This window comes from Salvelinus alpinus, chromosome 27, assembly GCF_045679555.1.
Source record: "Salvelinus alpinus chromosome 27, SLU_Salpinus.1, whole genome shotgun sequence".
In the NCBI taxonomy this organism is placed as follows: Eukaryota; Metazoa; Chordata; class Actinopteri; order Salmoniformes; family Salmonidae; genus Salvelinus; species Salvelinus alpinus.
Genome location: NC_092112.1, coordinates 12,061,416 through 12,083,445, shown reverse-complemented (window position 1 = coordinate 12,083,445; position 22,030 = coordinate 12,061,416). Strand labels below are relative to the sequence as shown.

The window sequence follows — 22,030 nt, the reverse complement described above, 5'->3', positions numbered from 1 at the left end:
TGGGGTAAGAGTCCAGTGAGTGTGTGGGTAGAGTCCAGTCGGTGTGTGGGGTAAGAGTCCAGTCAGTGTGTGGGTAGAGTCCAGTCAGTGTGTGGGTAGAGTCCAGTCAGTGTGTGGGTAGAGTCCAGTCAGTGTGTGGGTAGAGTCCAGTCAGTGTGTGGGGTAGAGTCCAGTCAGTGTGTGGGGTAGAGTCCAGTCGGTGTGTGGGGTAGAGTCCAGTCAGTGTGTGGGTAGAGTCCAGTCGGTGTGTGGGGTAGAGTCCAGTCGGTGTGTGGGGTAAGAGTCCAGTGAGTGTGTGGGTAGAGTCCAGTCGGTGTGTGGGGTAAGAGTCCAGTCGGTGTGTGGGTAGAGTCCAGTCAGTGTGTGGGTAGAGTCCAGTCAGTGTGTGGGGTAGAGTCCAGTCGGCGTGTGGGGTAAGAGTCCAGTCGGCGTGTGGGGTAAGAGTCCAGTCGGCGTGTGGGGTAGAGTCCAGTCGGTGTGTGGGATAGAGTCCAGTCGGTGTGTGGGATAGAGTCCAGTCGGTGTGTGGGGATAGAGTCCAGTCGGCGTGTGGGGTAGAGTCCAGTCGGCGTGTGGGGTAGAGTCCAGTCGGCGTGTGGGGTAAGAGTCCAGTCGGCGTGCGGGGTAAGAGTCCAGTCAGTAGAGTCCAGTCGGCGTGTGGGGTAAGAGTCCAGTCGGCGTGTGGGGTAGAGTCCAGTCGGCGTGTGGGGTAGAGTCCAGTCGGCGTGTGGGGTAGAGTCCAGTCGGCGTGTGGGATAGAGTCCAGTCGGTGTGTGGGGATAGAGTCCAGTCGGCGTGTGGGGTAGAGTCCAGTCGGCGTGTGGGGATAGAGTCCAGTCGGCGTGTGGGGTAGAGTCCAGTCGGCGTGTGGGGTAAGAGTCCAGTCGGCGTGTGGGGTAGAGTCCAGTCGGCGTGTGGGGTAGAGTCCAGTCGGCGTGTGGGGTAGAGTCCAGTCGGTGTGTGGGGTAGAGTCCAGTCGGCGTGTGGGGTAAGAGTCCAGTCGGCGTGTGGGTAGAGTCCAGTCGGCGTGTGGGTAGAGTCCCGTCGGCGTGTGGGGTAAGAGTCCAGTCAGTGTGCGGGGTAGAGTCCAGTCGGTGTGCGGGGTAGAGTCCAGTCGGCGTGTGGGGTAGAGTCCAGTCGGCGTGTGGGGTAGAGTCCAGTCGGCGTGTGGGTACCCGCTTGCCATGCGGTACCGGAGAACAGTCTATGACTAGGGTGGCTGGACTCTGACAATTATTAGGGCTTTCCTCTGACACCGCCTGGTATAGAGGTCCTGGATGGCAGGGAGCTCGGCCCCAGAGATATACTGGTCCGTACCCACTAACCTCTGTAGCGCCTTGCGGTTGGATGCCAAGCAGTTGCCATACCAAGCGGTGATGCAGCCAGTCAAGATGCTCTCAATGGTGCAGCTGTAGAACTTTTTGAGGATCTGAGGGCCCAGTCAAATCTTTTCATCCTCCTGAGGGAGAAGTGGTGTTGTGTCGTGGCCTCTACGACTGTCTTGGTGTGTGTGGATAGGTCCTTAATTATGTGGACACAGAGGAACTTGAAGCTCTCAACCCGCTCCACTGCAGCCCTGTCGATGTGATTAGGGGCGTGGCCCGGCCTTTCGTTTCCTGTAGTCCACGATCAGCTCCTTTCTCTTACTGGCGTTGAGGGAGAGGTTGTTGTCCTGGCACCACACTGCCAAGTCTCTGACCACCTCCTTGTAGGCTCTCATCATCGTTGGTGATCAGGCCTACCACCGTGTTGGATTCATGCGCGGCCACGCAGTCGTGGATGAACGGGGAGTACAGGAGGGGGCTAAGCACGCACCCCATCAAGCCCAATTGTTCCCGTATTTAACTAAACCTGAAGTAGAGAGTGAAAATAAAAATAAATTGACTCATGCAGTACTGCCTATCAGGTTTAAATAGTTTTATGTTCGTGTTGTGAATGTCGACGTGTTGTGAGTGTCGACGTGTTGTGAGTGGCGACGTGTTGTGAGTGTCGACGTGTTGTGAATGTCGACGTGTTGTGAGTGTCGACGTGTTGTGAGTGTCGACGTGTTGTGAGTGGCGACGTGTTGTGAGTGTCGACGTGTTGTGAATGTCGACGTGTTGTGAGTGTCGACGTGTTGTGAGTGTCGACGTGTTGTGAGTGGCGACGTGTTGTGAGTGTCGACGTGTTGTGAATGTCGACGTGTTGTGAGTGTCGACGTGTTGTGAGTGTCGACGTGTTGTGAGTGGCGACGTGTTGTGAGTGGCGACGTGCGTTGTGAATGTCGACATGTTGTGAGTGTCGACGTGTTGTGAGTGTCGACGTGTTGTGAGTGGCGACGTGTTGTGAGTGGCGACGTGTTGTGAGTGTCGACGTGTTGTGAGTGGCGACGTGTTGTGAGTGTCGACGTGTTGTGAGTGGCGACGTGTTGTGAGTGGCGACGTGTTGTGAGTGGCGACGTGTTGTGAGTGTCGACGTGTTGTGAGTGGCGACGTGTTGTGAGTGGCGACGTGTTGTGAGTGTCGACGTGTTGTGAGTGTCGACGTGTTGTGAGTGTCGACGTGTTGTGAGTGGCGACGTGTTGTGAGTGTCGACGTGTTGTGAATGTCGACGTGTTGTGAGTGTCGACGTGTTGTGAGTGTCGACGTGTTGTGAGTGGCGACGTGTTGTGAGTATCGACGTGCGTTGTGAATGTCGACGTGTTGTGAGTGGCGACGTGTTGTGAGTGTCGACGTGTTGTGAGTGGCGACGTGTTGTGAGTGGCGACGTGTTGTGAATGTCGACGTGTTGTGAGTGTCGACGTGTTGTGAGTGGCGACGTGTTGTGAGTGGCGACGTGTTGTGAGTGGCGACGTGTTGTGAGTGGCGACGTGTTGTGAGTGTCGACGTGTTGTGAGTGTCGACGTGTTGTGAGTGTCGACGTGTTGTGAGTGTCGACGTGTTGTGAGTGTCGACGTGTTGTGAGTGGCGACGTGTTGTGAGTGTCGACGTGTTGTAAATGGCGACGTGTTGTGAGTGTCGACGTGTTGTGAGTGTCGACGTGTTGTGAGTGTCGACGTGTTGTGAGTGTCGACGTGTTGTGAGTGTCGACGTGTTGTGAGTGTCGACGTGCGTTGTGAGTGTCGACGTGTTGTGAATGTCGACGTGCGTTGTGAGTGTCGACGTGTTGTGAATGTCGACGTGCGTTGTGAGTGTCGACGTGTTGTGAATGTCGACGTGCGTTGTGAGTGTCGACGTGTTGTGAGTGTCGACGTGTTGTGAGTGTCGACGTGTTGTGAGTGTCGACGTGTTGTGAATGTCGACGTGTTGTGAGTGGCGACGTGTTGTGAGTGTCGACGTGTTGTAAATGGCGTTGTGTTGTGAGTGTCGACGTGTTGTGAGTGTCGACGTGTTGTGAGTGTCGACGTGTTGTGAGTGTCGACGTGTTGTGAGTGTCGACGGGTTTTGAGTGTCGACGTGTTGTGAGTGTCGACGTGTTGTGAGTGTCGACGTGCGTTGTGAGTGTCGACGTGTTGTGAATGTCGACGTGCGTTGTGAGTGTCGACGTGTTGTGAATGTCGACGTGCGTTGTGAGTGTCGACGTGTTGTGAGTGGCGACGTGTTGTGAGTGTCGACGTGTTGTAAATGGCGACGTGTTGTGAGTGTCGACGTGTTGTGAGTGTCGACGTGTTGTGAGTGTCGACGTGTTGTGAGTGTCGACGTGTTGTGAGTGTCGACGTGTTGTGAGTGTCGACGTGTTGTGAGTGTCGACGTGTTGTGAGTGTCGACGTGCGTTGTGAGTGTCGACGTGCGTTGTGAGTGTCGACGTGTTGTGAGTGTCGACGTGTTGTGAGTGTCGACGTGTTGTGAGTGTCGACGTGTTGTGAGTGTCGACGTGCGTTGTGAGTGTCGACGTGTTGTGAGTGTCGACGTGTTGTGAGTGTCGACGTGTTGTGAATGTCGACGGGCGTTGTGAATGTCGACGTGTGGTGAATGTCGACGTGTGTTGTGAGTGTCGACGGGCGTTGTGAATGTCGACGTGTGCAGTGCTCAGCTGTAGGCCACGGATGTATGCTGTGCTGAGCAGACCATCCTGCTGAGGTCTCTGTCCTCATCCTCCAGCCTTAATTCCCTCTTCATTTAGAGTACGCTCTCATCCAGAGAGATTTAGGCCTACACTCAAGAGCATTTAACTCAAATAGCTAAGATAACCACATATCACAGTCACATTTTGCAGTACTGAAATGATTTTTAATACTTCCTAAACAAACACTACAGCATACATATTTCTGTGAGCAAAGAATGAGCCGGGGATGGGAAGGGAGTGATTTTTCAGGAAGGGACAGGAAAGTTTGGGGTTGTAGAATTTTTGCGGGTTCAGGACAGTACAGGAAAGAAATGGACAGGACGGGAGAGGAATGAATTTTCACTCCTGTGTCAACCTCTAATGGAAAAAGAGGAAATTTGTAATGTTTTGTATATGCTGTGTACATCGTTCTACAATTTTTTTACTTGCAGGTTCCTTCTCGACAATGCAACAACAATAACAACAACTAATCACTCTCCCTCCCCCTCCCCCTCCTCTCCCTCTTCCTCCTCTCCCTCCTCCCCCTCCTCTCCCTCCCCTCCCTCCTCCCACTCTCCCTCCCCTCCCTCCTCTTCCTCTCCTCCCTCCCCTCCCTCCTCTTCCTCTCCTCCCTCCTCCCCCTCCTCTCCCTCTCCTCCCCCTCCTCTCCCTCTCCTCCCCCTCCTCTCCCTCTCCCTCCTCTCCCACTCTCCCCTCCTCCCCATCCTCTCCCTCTCCTTGCCCCTCCTCCCCCTCTTCTCCCTCCCCCCTCTCCCTCTCATCCCTCTTCCCCCTCTCCCTCTCCTCCCACTCTCCCTCCTCTCTCCCCCTCCTCTCCCTCCTCCCCTCCTCTCCATCCTCCTCCCCTCCCTCCTCCCCCTATTCTCACTCCCCCTCCTCTCCCTCGTCCTCCCCCTCCTCTCCCTCTCCTCCCTCCTCTCCCTCTCCTCCCTCCTCCCCCTCCTCTCCCTCTCCTCCCCTCCCCTCCCTCCTCCCCCTCCCTCCCCTCCCTCATCCCCCTCCTCCCCCTCCTCTCCCTCTCCTCCCACTCTCTCCCTCCCTTGATTCAATCTGGCCTCCCTCCTCCCTCTCCTCCTCTCCCTCTCCCTCCCCTCCCTCCTCTCCCTCCTCCCCCTCCTCCCTTCTCCTCTCCCTCACCTTCCACTCTCTCCCTCCCTTGATTCAACCTCCCCCTCCTCCTCCCTCCCCACCAGTACCTGACTAAGGGTTGTGAGACATCTGAGATGACGCTACGTCGTAACGGGCTGGGCCAGCTGGGTTTCCATGTCAACTACGAGGGCATCGTGGCAGAGGTGGAGTCGTACGGGTACGCCTGGCAGGCGGGGCTGAGGCAGGGCAGCCGATTGGTCGAAATCTGCAAGGTACGTCATTTCATTCAAACTTGTAGATTTCATTGTGTGGATCATTCTTGTGTTTATTTTAATTACTCTGAAATTGTATCAAATTATTTGCTGCTATTGATACCAAACAGTATCAATGTCACCTTACAAAATAAACTATTCTGTCAAGGTTGCCGTGGCGACACTGACCCACGAACAGATGATTGACCTGCTGAGGACGTCGGTCACCGTCAGGGTAGTCATCATCCCGCCGCACGAAGACGCCACCCCACGCAGGTGTGTGTGTGTGTTTGTCTAAGGGGTTGGTGTGTGTGATGTCAGTCACGGTCAGGCTGGTGATTATGAGGTCATCATCATGTCAGCCGTGTGTGTGTGTGGAGACTTACCTGTGCTTCTAACCCCCTCTCGTCCTCCCTCCTCTCGTCCTCTGCCCCTCTCTCTCCCTCTCCCCCTCTCTCTCCCTCTCCCCCTCTCTCTTCCTCTTAATTTCCCTCTCTCTTCCTCTTAATTTCCCTCGCTCTTCCTCTTAATTTCCCTCTCTCTCTTCCTCTCCATCCCTCTCGTCCTCTCCATCCCTCTCGTCCTCTCCATCCCTCTCTTCCTCTCCATCCCTTTCGTCCTCTCCATCCCTCTCGTCCTCTCCATCCCTCTCTTCCTCTCCATCCCTCTCGTCCTCTCCATCCCTCTCGTCCTCTCCATCCCTCTCGTCCTCTCCATCCCTCTCTTCCTCTCCATCTCTCCCTCTCTCGTCCTCTCCCTCTCTCGTCCTCTCCCTCTCTCTTCCTCTCGTCCTCTCCCTCTCCCTTACTCACTCTACAGAGGTTGCTCTGAGCTCTACCGTATGCCGGTGGTTGAGTATAAGGGGAGTGGTGAGAGTGGTTCGTTTGACTACAAGTTCCCGTTCCGCAGCAAAGACAACAAGTGGCAGAGAACCTCCAGTAGCCCCCAGCAGTCCCTGACGGCCTCCCCCCAGCCGCACACCCCCAACCGGGCCGTCAGCCTGGGGAGCTCTGGGGGGAAGACCCTGTCTGCTGAACGCCCAGAGAGAAACGCAGCTATACCACGCAGTGTTAGTAGTGATGGACGGCCGCTGGATACCAAGAGGTAGGGGGGAGGGAGGGAGGGGAGGAGAGAAACGATGCTATACCACGCAGTGTTAGTAGTGATGGACGGCCGCTTGATACCAAGAGGTAGGGGAGAGGAGAAGGGGAGGGAGGGAGGGAGGGAGGGAGGGAGGAGAGAAACGATGCTATACCACGCAGTGTTAGTAGTGATGGACGGCCGCTTGATACCAAGAGGTAGGGGAGAGGAGGAGGGAGGGAGGGAGGGAGGAGAGAAACGATGCTATACCACGCAGTGTTAGTAGTGATGGACGGCCGCTTGATACCAAGAGGTAGGGGAGAGGAGAAGGAGGGAGGGAGGGAGGGAGGGGAGAAACGATGCTATACCACTGGATACCAAGAGGTAGGGGGGAGGGAGGGAGGGAGGGAGGGGAGAAACGATGCTATACCACTGGATACCAAGAGGGAGGGAGGGAGGGAGGAGAGAAACGATGCTATACCACTGGATACCAAGAGGGAGGGAGGGAGGGAGGGAGGAGAGAAACGATGCTATACCACTGGATACCAAGAGGGAGGGAGGGAGGGAGGGAGGAGAGAAACGATGCTATACCACTGGATACCAAGAGGGAGGGAGGGAGGGAGGGAGGAGAGAAACGATGCTATACCACTGGATACCAAGAGGTAGGGGTGGGAGGATGAGTGTGTGGACTTGTGATTTCCGTCAAATAAAATATTGCTGCTTTGACAACATTAGATTGCTCCCTTGATGTCAATAAAGTTAGTTTGAATTTGGGAGGAGGGGCAAGGTTGAGAGGGTGAATGTCTTCTCTCTGTATCTCCTAATTGATTCATGTAATGTTTCTTCTTCTCTGGTAACCCCCTTTCCAGAATGTCCCCGGGCAGTGAGAACTATGCGGTAACCTCCTCTCTGGCTCTGGGTCGTCCTCCTCACAACCGCTCTTCCCCCTCCAACCTCTCCTGCTCCACTGACACCTCGCAGCACTGGAGGACTCAAAAGTCTATGCCTGAGGGGTAAGAGACGGAGAGAGTGTTGGTCACCTGAACCGTATTGAATATAACCCTTTATGTAAGTGTTAAGGAAGTGGTTGAAAGGTGTTCAGGAAGTGGTTGAAAGGTGTTCAGGAAGTGGTTGAAAGGTGTTAAGGAAGTGGTTGAAAGGTGTTAAGGAAGTAAGTGGTTGAATGGTGTTCAGAAAGTGGTTAAATTCTTGGAAATGAAGGAAGCACTATATCCAATAAGAACTCATTTTAGTTTTTCCATGTGAAAACTGTCTTCCAGCTTGTGTCCATTACATTGAGGATGACCTTGAAGTCACTCATGTCTCTGCCCATGGATTGTATGCAAATGGCAGCCTATTCCCTCCGTTCCCCACAGGGCGCCCTCTGTTCCCTACGGAGCGCCCTCCGTTCCCCACGGGGCGCCCTCCGTTCCCCACAGGGCGCCCTCCGTTCCCCACAGGGCGCCCTTATTTTTATTTAACTAGACAAGTCAGTTAAGAACAAATTCTTATTTACAATGACGGCCTACCAAAAGGCAAAAGGCCTCCTCCGGGGACGGGGCTTGGATTAAAAATGTCAAAATAAATAAAGGACAAAACACACATCACGACAAGAGACAACACAACACTACATAAAGAGAGACTTAAGACAATAACATAGCAAGGCAGCAACACATGATAACACAGCATGGTAGCAACACAACATGGTATAAACATTATTGGGCACAGACAACAGCACAAAGGGCAAGATGGTAGAGACAACAATAAATCACGCAAAGCAGCCACAACTGTCAGTAAGAGTGTCCATGATTGAGTTTTTGAATGAAGAGATTGAGATAAAACTGTCCAGTTTGAGTGTTTGTTGCAGCTCGTTCCAGTCGCTAGCTGCAGTGAACTGAGAAGACGAGCGACCCAGGGATGTGTGTGCTTTGGGGACATTTAACAGAATGTGACTGGCAGAACGGGTGTTGTATGTGGAGGATGAGGGCTGCAGTAGATATCTCAGATAGGGGGGAGTGAGGCCTAAGAGGGTTTTATAAATAAGCATCAACCAGTGGGTCTTGCGACGGGTATACAGAGATGACCAGTTTACAGAGGAGTATAGAGTGCAGTGATGTGTCCTATAAGGAGCATTGGTGGCAAATTTGACGGCCGAATGGTAAAGAACATCTAGCCACTCGAGCACCCTTACCTGTTGATCTATAAATGATGTCTCCATACTCTAGCATGGGTAGGATAGTCATCTGAATCTGGCAGCTGGGGTGAAAGAGGAGTGATTACGATAGAGGAAACCAAGTCTAGATTTAAAATTAGCCTGCTGCTTTGATATGTGCTGAGAGAAGGACAGTGTACCGTCTAGCCATACTCCCAAGTACTTGTAGGAGGTGACTACCTCAAGCTCTAAACCCTCAGAGGTAGTTATCACACCTGTGGGGAGAGGGGCATTCTTCTGACCAAACCACATGACTTTTGTTTTGGAGGTGTTCAGAACAAGGTTAAGGGTAGAGAAAGCTTGATGGACACTTAGAAAGCTTTGTTATAGAGCATTTAACACAACATTTAGGGAGGGGCCAGCTGAGTATAAGACTGTATCATCTGCATATAAATTGATTAGAGAGCTTCCTACTGCCTGAGCTATGTTGTTGAGGTAAATTGAGAAGAGTGTGGAGCCTAGGATTGAGCCTTGAGGTACTCCCTTGGTGACAGGCAGTGGCTGAGACAGCAGATTTTCTGACTTTATACACTGCACTGTTTGAGAGAGGTAGTTAGCAATCCAGGCCAAAGCCCCCCTTCAGAGACACCAATACTCCTTAGCCGGCCCACGAGATTGGAATGGTCTACCGTATCAAAAGCTTTGGCCAAGTCAATAAAAATAGTAGCACAACATTGCTTAGAATCAAGGGCAAAGGTGACATCATTGAGGACCTTTAAGGTTGCAGTGACACATCCATAACCTGAGCGGAAGCCAGACTGCATACCAGAGAGAATACTATAGACATCAAGAAAGTCAGTAAGTTGATTATTGACAAGTTTTTCCAACACTTTTGATAAACAGGACAAAATAGAAATAGGCCTTTAACAGTTAGGATCAGCTTGATATCCCCCTTTAAATACAGGACACACACACACACACACACACACACACCCACACACACACACACACACGCACTATATAGTGTCCTCCATTCCCTATATAGTGCCCTACACCATTAGTGCACTATATAGTGAATAGTGTGCCATTTGATACATATCCCATGACTCAGTCCGTGCAAAGGAAGCAGCTTCCGCCCACAACCCTGCTTTTCAATTTACTTTCTATTTATTTCCTTCCTTATTTTTCTTTCTAATCATACATCTATGGCTAACACATGTTGTAGTTGATGGGAAACAGCATGTCTGCTCTTCTGTGGGTGACTTGATGTCTGAAAATGAAATGGACTTTCAATGCACTTGACCACAACTTGCTGTGTTTATGTGTGGCTGTTTTTCCTTCTCTCGTGTGTGTGTGTGTGTGTGTGTGTGTTCGTTCTAGGTTCGGAGAACGCAGACAACACTCTCCTTTATCTACGGAGCGACAGGTGGTGGGAGAAGGCGGGGCTAGCGGCAAATCCACACCTAATTGGCCGAGAGTAGAGGAAGGGGGTGGGTCCGACAGAGGTTCTACAGGTGAGATTGACCAATGGGAGAGAGGGATTTGATAATAAAGGAAGAAAAGACAGGCTGCGGTAGTTTCCATACTGTCATACATACTGAGTTCTACATGCTGATGTGGATATTGGAGCTCCCAATACCAATTGGTCCTCCAGCTCCCCCTAACAGCTCCCCCCCTAACAGCTCCCCCCCTAACAGCCCCCCCCTAACAGCTCCCCCCCCTAACAGCTCCCCCCTAACAGCTCCCCCCCTAACAGCCCCCCCCTAACAGCTCCCCCCCTAACAGCTCCCCCCCTAACAGCCCCCCCTAACAGCCCCCCCCTAACAGCCCCACCCCCCCCTAACAGCCCCACCCCCCCCTAACAGCTCCCCCCTAACAGCTCCCCCCTAACAGCTCCCCCCTAACAGCTCCCCCCTAACAGCCTCCCCTAACAGCCTCCCCTAACAGCCCCCCCTAACAGCCCCCCCTAACAGCTCCCCCCTAACAGCTCCCCCTAACAGCCCCCCCTAACAGCTCCCCCCTAACAGCCCCCCCTAACAGCTCCCCCCTAACAGCTCCCCCTAACAGCCCCCCCTAACAGCTCCCCCCTAACAGCTCCCCCCTAACAGCTCCCCCCTAACAGCTCCCCCCTAACAGCTCCCCCCTAACAGCTCCCCCCTAACAGCTCCCCCCTAACAGCTCCCCCCCTAACAGTTCCCCCCTAACAGCTCCCCCCTAACAGCCCCCCCCTAACAGCCCCCCCCTAACAGCTCCTCCCCTAACAGCCCCCCCCTAACAGCCCCCCCCCCTAACAGCCCCCCCCTAACAGCTCCTCCCCTAACAGCCCCCCCCCTAACAGCTCCCCCCTAACAGCTCCTCCCCTAACAGCCCCCCCTAACAGCCCCCCCCTAACAGCTCCTCCCCTAACAGCCCCCCCTAACAGCCCCCCCCCCTAACAGCCCCCCCCTAACAGCTCCTCCCCTAACAGCCCCCCCCTAACAGCCCCCCCCCCTAACAGCCCCCCCCTAACAGCTCCTCCCCTAACAGCTCCCCCCTAACAGCTCCTCCCCTAACAGCCCCCCCCCTAACAGCCCCCCCCTAACAGCTCCTCCCCTAACAGCCCCCCCCCTAACAGCTCCCCCCTAACAGCTTCTGTTTAAACATACACCTACTCCTGTATGAACATAGACCTATCTAGATACACCTACTCCTGTATGAACATAGACCTATCTAGATACACCTACTCCTGTATGAACATAGACCTATCTAGATACACCTACTCCTATATGAACATAGACCTATCTAGATACACCTACTCCTGTATGAACATAGACCTATCTAGATACACCTACTCCTGTATGAACATAGACCTATCTAGATACACCTACTCCTGTATGAACATAGACCTATCTAGATACACCTACTCCTGTATGAACATAGATCTATCTAGATACACCTACTCCTGTATGAACATAGACCTATCTAGATACACCTACTCCTGTATGAACATAGACCTATCTAGATACACCTACTCCTGTATGAACATAGACCTATCTAGATACACCTACTCCTGTATGAACATAGACCTATCTAGATACACCTACTCCTGTATGAACATAGACCTATCTAGATACACCTACTCCTATATGAACATAGACCTATCTAGATACACCTACTCCTATATGAACATAGACCTATCTAGATACACCTACTCCTATATGAACATAGACCTATCTAGATACACCTACTCCTATATGAACATAGACCTATCTAGATACACCTACGGTCTGCATCCATTTATATATTAGTGTGGTTTCCTATCAGTGATCTCAGAGAAAATACCTTTTAAGATTAAATATGTCCGATACCTTAAATACATACATACGTTTTACTACTGCTAACTGCTGTATAAATGTCAACTGAATGTGTTAATCTCTGACTGCAGTGTGATCATCCATCCATCAGTTTGGTAGTTTGCCTTGTCGTGTTAAAACAGTGTGTGGGAAGAACACGGATGTTAAATTGCCTCTGTCGCATTTAGCGTGTAGCTGCTGGTACATTACATTTGAAGTGAAGCTTCAGCCCAGAACTGAATAACACAGAGAGGCAAGTAAACCTCCCACTCATCTCAGAGAGAGAGAGAATCCCCTGCTCTCTACCACATATTATAGAAAGAGAGTGTGTGTGCCAGTAGTACTCTCCCATGGCTCTTTCTGTATGAAACAGCTGTTGGCTTTGATGGCACTGACAGCCCTACTCTCCCCCCCCCCCCCAACATACACCCCAACACACATAATGGCCTGGTACTCAGGGCACTATTGTCCCTCCATCAGGTCCTAATGACCTGGTACTCAGGGCTCTATTGTCCCTCCATCAGGTCCTAATGGCCTGGTACTCAGGCCTCTCTTGTCCCTCCATCAGGTCCTAATGGCCTGGTACTCAGGGCTCTATTGTCCCTCCATCAGTTCCTAATGACCTGGTACTCGGGGCTCTATTTTCCCTCCATCAGGTCCTAATGGCCTGGTACTCAGGGCTCTATTGTCCCTCCATCAGTTCCTAATGACCTGGTACTCGGGGCTCTATTTTCCCTCCATCAGGTCCTAATGGCCTGGTACTCAGGGCTCTATTGTCCCTCCATCAGGTCCTCATGGCCTGGTACTCGGCTCATTTGTCCCTCCATCAGGTCCTCATGACCTGGTACTCAGGGCTCTATTGCACCTCCATCAGATCCTAATGGCCTGTTACTCAGGGCTCTATTGTCCCTCCATCAGGTCCTCATGGCCTGGTACTCAGGGCTCTATTGTCCCTCTAACCACACTGACATCAATGCAAATGCAATGGAAAATCACATCAAACACTTATCATTAAAACAGTATGGTGCTTTTAAAACTCACCTCACTGTGATGATCAAATTGAAGACAGAAGTTCAACAACAGGTTGAAACTGGGTAGAACCAACACTTTCTAAAGTGATGATTAATTTAAACATCCATATATATGAACCCAAGCCCCCCCCCCCCCCCCCAAGAAAAACATGAATTAAAATAAGTATTGTGCCGTTATACATTACATAGCCTACCACATATCACGCATGGCAGAAAAACACAAAACAAAACGTATTTAAGATGTCTTTGGTACATAATTTGTCCAGTCTATACTATAAATTAGAGTAATCGCCTTTCTGTGTGGACTGTATTATCATTCATATTGGATGGACTGGTTACCTAATGCTACTCTCCAAACCTTCTATCCATGAGTCTGGGTGAGAATCTATAGCCCTGGGCGATGCAGCTGGTTCATTGACTGTGCAGAAGGCGGCTTACAGTTAGCCTACAGTTATAGTGAATTTGATTTTTTTAATAACCTAGTAATAGGGCATTGTTTATATTTTCAGCATTAGTAGTCTGGAAAATTACCTACAGAATATCTCACCACTATGCGTTTCCATGTCCTCCTCTCTCTCCTTTCATTCCTTTCTCGAGCGTGCAGAGGGGCTGTCAACAGTTTAATGAAATATGTGGTGTTGTTGTTGGGAAAAAACATTGTTACTATCGATGTTCCCTAAACAGATTTCACTTGGTTTCCTAAATGAAGCACTGGGTAGCTACAGGAAGAGAGTTGGAGAGCCCATGACGTACAGAGTCTGGGGGGGGGGATATCACCTGTCGCGCAGAGAGACCATGACGTACAGAGTCTGGGGGGGGGGGTGGTGTGTGTGTATCACCTGTCGCGCAGAGAGACCATGACGTACAGAGTCTGGGGTGGGGGGGGGGATATCACCTGTCGCGCAGAGAGACCATGCTCCTCAAATAGTGGTTGATGTGTGATGTGAAATAAGTGTTATATTAATTTCTCAGCTGCTCATATTAAGCACGTCTCCGCTATAAAACCACAGTAGCTTACCCAGCATCATTTGAAAATCGGCGTGAAAGCGGCCTCCATTCGCTATTCGGGTGCAAATGAAGGACATGTCTCTCCTCCCCCCCCCCCCCTTCCATGCCCATTTGATAATGGGCCATTCCAAATGTTACATATTAGTAAAGACAAGATTAAATGAAGAATCGTTTGATGGGTGAAAATATGATCTACATGATGAGAGAACAGCGTGTGCAGCCTGAGAACAAGAAACGGAGTGCACCTTCTTTTATTTTGCTACTTTCTCTAATCATCCATGTTCTTTTGTCTCATCATGCAGACCATATATGTTTTGATTTCTAAGACATTCTAAGGGTTGTATCATTCACAACTAAAGTTGTCAAATAACTCTAAAATCTAGCGTATAGGACCTGTTTCAAATGATCACTTTTTACACTCAACATAGTCACTTCATAAGCACACTCGCTCTCGAATGGGGAAAAATATCCTTACTATTTTATTCAGCTAAAGTTATATTATTTATAATATAAAATAATGGCAGGAGACTTTATAAGCATGTCATGTCTGCTAAATTAACTAAACCTACAGGCTATGGTGTGGTGCATTGACACGGCCGTTACAAGAAGAGGACCAAGGTGCAGCGTAGTCAGCGTACATTTTCCTTTATTTAATAAAAATGACGCCGAACAAACACTACAAAACAAACCGTGAAGCTAAAGGCTATGTGCCCTGAACAAAAGTCAACTTCCCACAAAGACAGATGGGAAAAAGGGCTACCTAAGTATGGTTCTCAATCAGAGACAACGATAGACAGCTGCCTCTGATTGAGAACCACACCCGGCCAAACACATAGAAATAGAAAACATAGAAATAAAGAAACTAGAATGCCCACCCTAGTCACACCCTGGCCTAACCAAAAATAGAGAATAAAAGCCTCTCTATGGCCAAGGCGTGACATGCATAGCCAGATAATACGCTAACTCATATTCTGTTCTGCTGAAATACGTTTTCTTCATATCGTAATGTTTCTTTACACCTGCTTAAAATAAATACTGCATATATTGTGGTTTGTGTATTATTACATTGATTTATTATACTTTAAAAAATATATATATATGTTCCAAAGGCGTGTATCAGTGATTTGTTTGCAGCTTGTTTGAGTGGAAGCCTGGATGTGCTAAACGTGTTTGTTTATTAACGGTCAATTACCGTGAGACCAGCAGCTTTTTGCATGATAATCACCGGCTGACAAAATGTCATGACAACCACAGCCCTATAATCCACCTTCCTTTCTCCTCTCTTTCCTCTCTCTGTTCAAGGCTCTCTCTGTAGGAAAATTAAAAACATCAATTCCTCTCTTTCCTGTCGGTACAGTTGTGTAACCAACTCTGTGTGCCTTTCTCTTCTCTCTCCCTCCAGCCCTTTTCAAGGAAATCTACCATGACTCACGGCCCCCTCCTGTTTGTTTCTCTTTTTCCTTCACTTCATTCCTCTGCTTTTCCTCCTCCCATCCTCTCCTCCTTTCAACTCTGTGCTGGTTGAATCGACCCTGTTCACTCTCACACTCTAAACTAGAGAAAGTACATGCAACCCTAAACCCAGTCCGGTATAACCCAGTCCAGTAAAGCCCAGTCCGTAAAGCCCAGTCCGGTATAACCCAGTCCAGTAAAGCCCAGTCCGGTATAACCCAGTCCAGTAAAGCCCAGTCCGGTAAAGCCCAGTCCGGTAAAGCCCAGTCCAGTAAAGCCCAGTCCAGCAAAGCCCAGTCCAGTAAAGCCCAGTCCGGTATAACTCAGTCCGGTAAGCCCAGTCCGGTATAACTCAGTCCGGTAAAGCCCAGTCCGGTATAACTCAGTCCGGTAAAGCCCAGTCCGGTATAACTCAGTCCGGTAAAGCCCAGTCCGGTATAACTCAGTCCGGTATAACTCAGTCCGGTATAACTCAGTCCGGTATAACCCAGTCCGGTATAACTCAGTCCGGTATAACCCAGTCCAGTATAACCCAACCCTAAACCCAGTCCGGTATAACCCAGTCCAGTATAACCCAGTCCAGTATAACCCAGTCCAGTAGAAGCCAGTCCAGTATAACCCAACCCTAAACCCAGTCCGGTATAACCCAGTCCAGTATAACCCAACCTTAAACCCAGTCCGGTATAACCCAACCCTAAACCCAGTCCAGTATAACCCAGTCCAGTAGAAGCCAGTCCAGTATAACCCAACCCTAAACCCAGTCCGGTATAACCCAGTCCAGTATAACCCAACCTTAAACCCAGTCCGGTATAACCCAGTCCGGTATAACTCAGTCCGGTATAACCCAGTCCAGTAGAAGCCAGTCCAGTATAACCCAACCCTAAACCCAGTCCAGTATAAGCCACAGGGATCCTGTAAATCAGTTCTATATGTAATTCTATGAGCCCACAATCATCCTCCTTCTCTCACCTCTTGACCCCTCAGTCAAACCCAACCTAGTCCAGGTAAGTTCAGCCCAGTCCAGCTAAACCTAGTTCAGTTCTTCTGTAGTTTTGAATCTCTTATCCTCCCTTCTCTGACCTCTTGACCCCTCAGTCACTCTCATCCTCCCTTCTCTGACCTCTTGACCCCCTCAGTCACTCTCATCCTCCCTTCTCTGACCTCTTGACCCCCTCAGTCACTCTCATCCTCCCTTCTCTGACCTCTTGACCCCCTCAGTCACTCTCATCCTCCCTTCTCTGACCTCTTGACCCCCTCAGTCACTCTCACCCTCCCTTCTCTGACCTCTTGACCCCCTCAGTCACTCTCATCCTCCCTTCTCTGACCTCTTGACCCCCTCAGTCACTCTCATCCTCCCTTCTCTGACCTCTTGACCCCTCAGTCACTCTCACCCTCCCTTCTCTGACCTCTTGACCCCTCAGTCACTCTCATCCTCCCTTCTCTGACCTCTTGACCCCTCAGTCACTCTCATCCTCCCTTCTCTGACCTCTTGACCCCTCAGTCACTCTCATCCTCCCTTCTCTGACCTCTTGACCCCTCAGTCACTCTCATCCTCCCTTCTCTGACCTCTTGACCCCTCAGTCACTCTCATCCTCCATTCTCTAACCTCTTGACCCCCTCAGTCACTCTCACCCTCCCTTCTCTGACCTCTTGACCCCCTCAGTCACTCTCACCCTCCCTTCTCTGACCTCTTGACCCCCTCAGTCACTCTCACCCTCCCTTCTCTGACCTCTTGACCCCCTCAGTCACTCTCACCCTCCCTTCTCTGACCTCTTGACCCCCTCAGTCACTCTCATCCTCCCTTCTCTAACCTCTTGACCCCCTCAGTCACTCTCATCCTCCCTTCTCTGACCTCTTGACCCCCTCAGTCACTCTCATCCTCCCTTCTCTGACCTCTTGACCCCTCAATCGCTCTCGGTGATTTGGCCTCCTCCATCAGTCGCATAGTGTTCAGCTCATATTACTGAACAGCAGACGTTGTTCAGGGTTTAACTGGTCTTTCTTCAAATGTAATTGAATGGGTATATCCTGAATAGGTACCGTATGGGTGCATGGAGACAGGCAGACGCTAGTGAAGGTGGTTAGGGGTCGGCAGAATAAGGGTCTGGGGCGAATGTCTGTAGACTAGAGACAAGGCCGGAAGTTAATAGGATGGGGTGAGCTCAACTCTGTCCAATAACAACTTGTTCTTACTGACTTGCCTGAATAAATAAAAGGTTAAATACAAATTGAAATCTGTCAGGGTATGGTTGGAATAGTTCAGCATGGTCAGAATCTAACCCCATATTTGTGACCCATTTCAGGAAGCTAGGCGTATGTTGCACGTCACTACTTCACAGAAGACGCATTTGAACATATATTTAAAAAAATTATCTACGACATCGGTGGTCACGAGTCATGAAGGCACATGACCGTTTAACTAATATCCACTCTACTGTCCCTCTAATCATTCTGACATCAATGCAAATGTAATCGAAAATCTAATCAAACACTTCATGAGAGCCCATGAGCTCATGTTGTGCAACATTTCTATAGGCTTTGCAATTGCGTGAGAAAACAGAGTGATGGCCACTAATAAAAAGAGGAGGATGCCAACAGCTTTCTATAGACTAGGCCCCTATATTTATTTCTCAACTTTACTAATATTAAGCACATTGCTTATATTTACAACAGGAGTATAGTCTCCCAGGCTGGTATGAAAATGAACCACGGTGAAAGCGTCCTCCATTCGCTATTTAAGTGCACAGATAATATTATTTTTTTTCCTCTGCCCCTGTTCCAGACAGGTGCGTGATAATAGTCCATTCTAAATCCAAACTAATTTCACCCATAAACTCAGCAAAAAAAGAAACGTCCCTTTTTCAGGACCCTGTCTTTCAAAGATAATTAGTAAAAATCCAAATAATTTCACACAGATCTTCATTGTAAAGGGTTTAAACACTGTTTCCCATGCTTGTTCAATGAACCATAAACAATTAATGAACATGCACCTGTGGAACGGTCGTTAAGACACTAACAACTTACAGACGGTAGGCAATTAAGGTCACAGTTATGAAAACTTAGGACACTAAAGAGGCCTTTCTTCTGACTCTGAAAAACACCAAAAGAAAGATGCCCAGGGTCCCTGCTCATCTGTGTGGACGTGCCTTAGGCATGCTGCAAGGAGGCATGAGGACTGCAGTTGTGGCCAGGGCAATAAATTGCAATGTCCGCACTGTGAGACGCCTAAGACAACGCTACAGGGAGACAGGATGGACAACTGATCGTCCTCACAGTAGCAGACCACGTGTAACAACACCTGCACAGGATCGGTACATCCGAACATCACACCTGCAGGACAGGTACAGGATGGCAACAACAACTGCCCGAGTTACAACAGGAACGTGCAATCCCTCCATCAGTGCTCAGACCTTCCGCAATAGGCTGAGAGAGGCTGGACTGAGGGCCTTGTAGGCCTGTTGTAAGGCAGGTCCTCACCAGACATCACCGGCAACAACGTCGCCTATGGGCACAAACCCACCGTCGCTGGACCAGACAGGACTGGCAAAAAGTGCTCTTCACTGACGAGTCGCGGTTTTGTCTCACCAGGGGTGATGGTCGGATTCGCGTTTATCGTCGAAGGAATGAGCGTTACACCGAGGCCTGTTCACCAGTTTCCCCGTTTTTGTTCAGGGACACATTATTCAATTTCTCTTAGTCACATGTCTGTGGAACTTGTTCAGTTTATGTCTTAGTTGTTGAATCTTGTTATGTTCATACAACTATTTACACATGTTAAATTTGCTGAAAATAAACGCAGTTGACAATGAGAGGACGTTTCTTTTTTTTTGCTGAGTTTATATTATTTAGTATATGTAAAGACGAGATTAAATCGAGAATAGTCTGATGGGTGACAATATTAGACTATCACTTGTGAATTATATATTATCACTTGTGAATGATGCCCAGTGTAAGAAACAATGCCTTTTTTTTTTCTCGACTTTTTCAAATTGTAGTTGCACACCTCATGTAGCCTAGCCCATAGGCCTATATGTTTTAATAAGGTGAAGTGGCCACTAAAATGAAGCACATTAATTCCCTTTACAAGGGGTGTAGAGCCTAACTGGCATACTTAAGCAGCGCGTGAGTTTCAAGTTTGGGGAAGAAAATGTTCACCATTAAAAATGCACCTTTTTATAATAAAAGCATTACATGCATAATTGTATTTGCGGTCACTTTGATAATGGTGTTTTTCGCTAATGGAACATTCGCGCTTATAACCTCCTGCCGTGTGCGCAGTGCTGCGCTAATAATGTGAAGAAATAGCCTAAGCTAAAAGTTATAATCTGTTGCAACATTGCATCAAAAAGTTTTTTTGATGCTAGTGGTTGTATTAATTTGGGATCTATCGCATCCAACAACTGTCCCAGACTATGTTTGGAATATTTATTTCTCCCACAGAATAGAATAGGTCGACTTTTGTACCATGGGAGATAGTAGATTGACATAGGCTAGTGCTTTTGAGGTTCGTTTGGCCTATTCATCTTGTTTGCTGAAAATGTGGACGGCCCTTCCAATATCTTCAATATGCACCTCGGAATTGTATAAGGACGCGTGCAGTTGCTTCACCAATCTGTCTTCACTTGTAGCCTGTGAGAAAGACCCAATCACGTGATGGAGCGTGCAGCACTCAGGGAGAAGGGCACAACGGTCACTGGCCGCAAAAGGCATGGATTTTTTTTAGGGTGCATTACGGCCACTCAAAGGGGATGCCACCGTAAAATTCTAGGCATTATCAAGTGCTTGTCAAATTGTGAATGAGAGACTGATGAAGTGTGTACAGCCTGCACAAAAAAAAAACTAAGCAGAGCTCCTGCCTTTCAAGCAACTGTTTTCAAATCATCATTAGTTGCATCATACAGCCTTACAAATCTAAACATATAGCCCAGCGTTTGTAGAACAACTAAAGTTAAATTAATAACTCTAAATGAAGCATATAGGAGTACCTATTTATTTGTTAACCGCTCAACACAGAATAGCTGCATGTGTTCACTCCCTCAAATCATTTGGAGAAAATATCCTTTCTATTTTATTCAGCTTTGTTCAATTGTATTCTCTATACTATAAAATAATGCCACGGAATTCTAAGCAAATCTTGTCTGCTAAATGAACTAGTGTAGCCCGCAGCGATTTGACATAGCCAGAACAGGATCTAGCAGGAAGAGCATCTCAGTATGCTATTCTGTTGTTCTGAAATAGACTAAATTTTCTTCATATCATGTTTCTTTAGATCTGTCTCAAATAAATAATGGATTTATTGTGGCGGTCTAGACTATATTACATGGATTTATTAGACTTTTTAACATGTACAGTGGGGAGAACAAGTATTTGATACACTGCCGATTTTGCAGGTTTTCCTACTTACAAAGCATGTAGAGGTCTGTCATTTTTATCATAGGTACACTTCAACTGTGAGAGACGGAATCTAAAACAAAAATCCAGAAAATCACATTGTATGATTTTTAAGTAATTCATTTGCATTTTATTGCATGACATAAGTATTTGATCACCTACCAACCAGTAAGAATTCCGGCTCTCACAGACCTGTTAGTTTTTCTTTAAGAAGCCCTCCTGTTCTCCACTCATTACCTGTATTAACTGCACCTGTTTGAACTCGTTACCTGTATAAAAGACACCTGTCCACACACTCAATCAAACAGACTCCAACCTCTCCACAATGGCCAAGACCAGAGAGCTGTGTAAGGACATCAGGGATAAATTGTAGACCTGTACAAGGCTGGGATGGGCTACAGGACAATAGCCAAGCAGCTTGGTGAGAAGGCAACAACTGTTGGCACAATTATTAGAAAATGGAAGAAGTTCAAGATGACGGTCAATCACCCTCGGTCTGGGGCTCCATGCAAGATCTCACCTCGTGGGGCATCAATGATCATGAGGAATGTGAGGGATCAGCCCAGAACTACACGGCAGGACCTGGTCAATGACCTGAAGAGAGCTGGGACCACAGTCTCAAAGAAAACCATTAGTAACACACTACGCCGTCATGGATTAAAATCCTGCAGCGCACGCAAGGTCCCCCTGCTCAAGCCAGCGCATGTCCAGGCCCGTCTGAAGTTTGCCAATGACCATCTGGATGATCCAGAGGAGGAATGGGAGAAGGTCATGTGGTCTGAGGAGACAAAAATAGAGCTTTTTGGTCTAAACTCCACTCGCCGTGTTTGGAGGAATAGAAGGATGAGTACAACCCCAAGAACACCATCCCAACCGTGAAGCATGGAGGTGGAAACATCATTCTTTGGGGATGCTTTTCTGCAAAGGGGACAGGACGACTGCACCGTATTGAAGGGAGGATGGATGGGGCCATGTATCGCGAGATCTTGACCAACAACCTCCTTCCCTCAGTAAGAGCATTGAAGATGGGTCGTGGCTGGGTCTTCCAGCATGACAACGACCCGAAACACACAGCCAGGGCAACTAAGGAGTGGCTCCGTAAGAAGCATCTCAAGGTCCTGGAGTGGCCTAGCCAGTCTCCAGACCTGAACCCAATAGAAAATCTTTGGAGGGAGCCGAAAGTCCGTATTGCCCAGCGAC

At 49.1% G+C, this 22,030-nt stretch overlaps 1 protein-coding gene across 2 annotated transcripts in view; it reads left to right on the top strand.

Annotated features, from left to right (window-relative positions):
- The window catches only part of LOC139555968 (signal-induced proliferation-associated 1-like protein 1), a 122,513-nt gene that overhangs the window by 57,395 nt on the left and 43,088 nt on the right, over nt 1-22,030 (top strand). For both annotated transcript variants that reach the window (XM_071369391.1, XM_071369390.1), the window contains exons 11-15: nt 5,238-5,405; nt 5,554-5,660; nt 6,204-6,488; nt 7,334-7,477; nt 9,997-10,130. In XM_071369391.1, coding sequence (XP_071225492.1) covers nt 5,238-5,405; nt 5,554-5,660; nt 6,204-6,488; nt 7,334-7,477; nt 9,997-10,130 — 838 coding nt within the window. The remainder of the gene's footprint in view (nt 1-5,237; nt 5,406-5,553; nt 5,661-6,203; nt 6,489-7,333; nt 7,478-9,996; nt 10,131-22,030) is intronic.